The sequence below is a fragment of the Clupea harengus genome, chromosome 23, assembly GCF_900700415.2.
Source record: "Clupea harengus chromosome 23, Ch_v2.0.2, whole genome shotgun sequence".
Classification (NCBI taxonomy): Eukaryota; Metazoa; Chordata; class Actinopteri; order Clupeiformes; family Clupeidae; genus Clupea; species Clupea harengus.
In genome coordinates this window covers 20,622,825-20,625,482 of record NC_045174.1, presented here as the reverse complement: position 1 = coordinate 20,625,482, position 2,658 = coordinate 20,622,825, and the positions used below count along the sequence as shown (strand labels likewise).

At 52.6% G+C, this 2,658-nt stretch overlaps 1 protein-coding gene across 1 annotated transcript in view; it reads left to right on the top strand.

The window, feature by feature from the left end:
- The first annotated feature begins 1,953 nt into the window (after positions 1–1,953).
- Positions 1,954–2,658, top strand: part of tanc2b (tetratricopeptide repeat, ankyrin repeat and coiled-coil containing 2b) — a 68,710-nt gene continuing 68,005 nt past the window's right edge. The window contains exon 1 of the mRNA XM_042703165.1: positions 1,954–2,451. Coding sequence (XP_042559099.1) covers positions 2,316–2,451 — 136 coding nt within the window. The 5' untranslated portion in view covers positions 1,954–2,315. The remainder of the gene's footprint in view (positions 2,452–2,658) is intronic.

The window sequence follows — 2,658 nt, the reverse complement described above, 5'->3', positions numbered from 1 at the left end:
TACGGCTAAAAGAACATGCTATGCTGTATACCAGGGGTGTCTTTTTAGCATTAGGGCCAGATCTCTCTGGTTGACTGTCCTGGCGGAATGGAATAACGTTAACGTTAACATCACCCTAGAATGAATGAATGAATGAATGAAATTACCATTGAAGCAATAAATCATATTCAGACACACGGGTTGTACGAGCAGATTTCGTATAATCTGCCATCTGGTGTCTTGCATGTCTTGCATGCAGCCTGCTGGAAGAGAACACATCGGTACTGCGACCGGGGGGTGGGATTCCATGGTTCAGACCCAGACCCAGACCCAGTCAGTGGGTGTGCCAAGTCTAGCTTCAGGACATTAGTCTGTGGGAAAGAGCTTCTCCTGCAGCCGGGCCATGAGGAATCTGTGTTGTTGTGCAATCCCAAACAGAAATTTCCACACTATTTGCACTATACACTATATACCTACTTTTGTGTGTGCGTGTGTGTGTGTGTGTGTGTGTTTGCGTCTGTGTGTGTGTGTCGGTGTGTGTGTGTGTGTGTGTGTGTTTGCGTCTGTGTGTGTGTGTCGGTGTGTGTGTGTGTGGTGTGTGTGTGTGTGTGTGTCTGTGTGTGTGTGTGTGTGTGTGTTCGTGGTGCGCGCTGCCCTATGAAGTTAGAGCCCCTGGAGAGACTCTCCATATTCCATGTATTCCATCTCCTTCGATGGAATTCCATATCTACTACCCGTGTGTGTTTGTGTGTGTGTGTGTGTGTGTGTGTGTGTTCGTGTGTGTGACTACGATCTACTTCCAAATGGTAGGGCTTGCCTCTTAATAAAGGCGTTATACCTGGACCTGGGTGAGGTTTTGATTACAGTGGACTTTCTCCCTTGTGGTTTATCTCCTTCCCTAAAGCCACAGGTAATGTTGTAAAGTCTTTAGCGTTTCAATAGCACATACAATAGCATATTTAAGCCCTTTTGCTATTATCGCTATATTTGGTGGGATTAATATGGTGCAAAGATTGGATTCCAGACAAAATTATCTAATTTTTCTCTGCCTTGGTTAAGATGCTGCAGACTTGAGGAGGTTAATCAAACCCAGAGTGGGCCAACATTTAGTATCTCACCTCTCTCTGAACTTCCTGCACAGGGTCCCCAGCCATATCTCTCTCTCACTCGCTGCCTTGCTTGAGCTCTTGAGTCTTGCTCTCCCCATCTCTCTCTTCCTCTCTCTCTCTCCCCATCTCTCTCTTCCTCTCTGTCTCTGTTTGTTTCTCTTTTTTTTTTCTCTATTTTGCCCCATTCCTTTGCCCTGCCTCCTCCCTTGTTGGTTGCTATGACAACAGCAGCACTGCGCCATTCATTCACTGTAGGAGCAACCTGGTCTCTCTCACTCTCTCTCCCTCTCTCTATCCCTCCCCCTTGCTCTGACTGTTTCAGTTGCCTCGGTTACTGCTCTGCGTTCCTCCGCGTTCCGTGTTCCGTGTTCCGTGTTCCGTGGAGTGTTCCTCCCCTTTGCTCCTTCCACATGCATGACGGACCAAAGCTAGGAAGAGAGAACGAGAGAACGAGAGAATCCCGCGAAAGGAGAAAACAGGAGGAGGAGAGAGAGAAGGAGGGAGAGAGCGTGAGAGAGGGAACGCTGAGGTCGAGCCTACGGCAGTCTTCTTCAGCGAGCGCTGCACTTCTGTTTATTTATCTCTGCGTGTATTCTGGGCCAGCTGTCCTCTCCTGAGAAAGAGGGAGAGGGAGAGAGAGAGAGAGAGAGAGAGAGAGAGAGAGAGAGAGAGAGAGAGAGAGAGAGAGAGAGAGAGAGAGAGAGAGAGATGGAGGGATGACACTCCTGTGGTTCACCTCATCCGGCACTGCTGCTGTTGCTGCCGCTCCTGCTCCTTCATCTGCTGCTGCTCCACCGATCACTGCTCACATTCCCTCCTCCTCCCCCTCCCCCTCCCTCTCCCCCAGCGCTCCTCTCCTCTCTCCCCCGGGCGTCTCTCTCTCTCTCTCTCTCTCTCTCCCCTCTTCTCGGTCCGCGTGCGCGTCTCTCCGCACTCTGTCTCCCGAGTGAGCTGCTGAGCCGGTAGCCGTCCTCCAGTGTCCTGACGCGTGTTTTGCCAAGGGAGAATCAATTTTCGGCTCGTCTCAGTCTCATCTTCGGCTCATCTTCGGCTCATCTTCGGCTGCGTGCCTTGGGAGGCTGCGCTCGAACTCCCCCCTCCGGATCCTTGTGTCCTCAGAAGCGTTGGGTGCAGGTGTGTGTGTGCGTTGGGTGCAGGTGTGTGTGCGTTGGGTGCGTCGGGCGCGTTGGGTGACTTCTCCCCCCTGGCGTAGCGCGGCAGCAGTGGATGAGCTGGCGGTGCCCGCGTGAGGAAGGGCTCTGTGTGGCGTCGCTGGACGGGGCAGAGGTGGGCAGAGGGGAGTTGGCACTGATACCCGGCCCCACCAGCCTGCCCTCCCACTGCGGAGCGTGGGCCGAGCATGGTGAGTGTGTGTGTGTGTGTCTTTTAACGCCGAAGGGCTGTTTGGGATCTGGACTGGAGGACATTGTGTGTGTGTGTGTGTTTGTGCGGAGTTACCCAGGCCCCCCCACCCACATTTTTCTCTTTCTAATCTGTTCTCTCGGTCTCTCCATCGTTCCATCTCTCTCCCTTACTTTACATTCATGTGGTCCTCTCCTCTCCTCCCCTC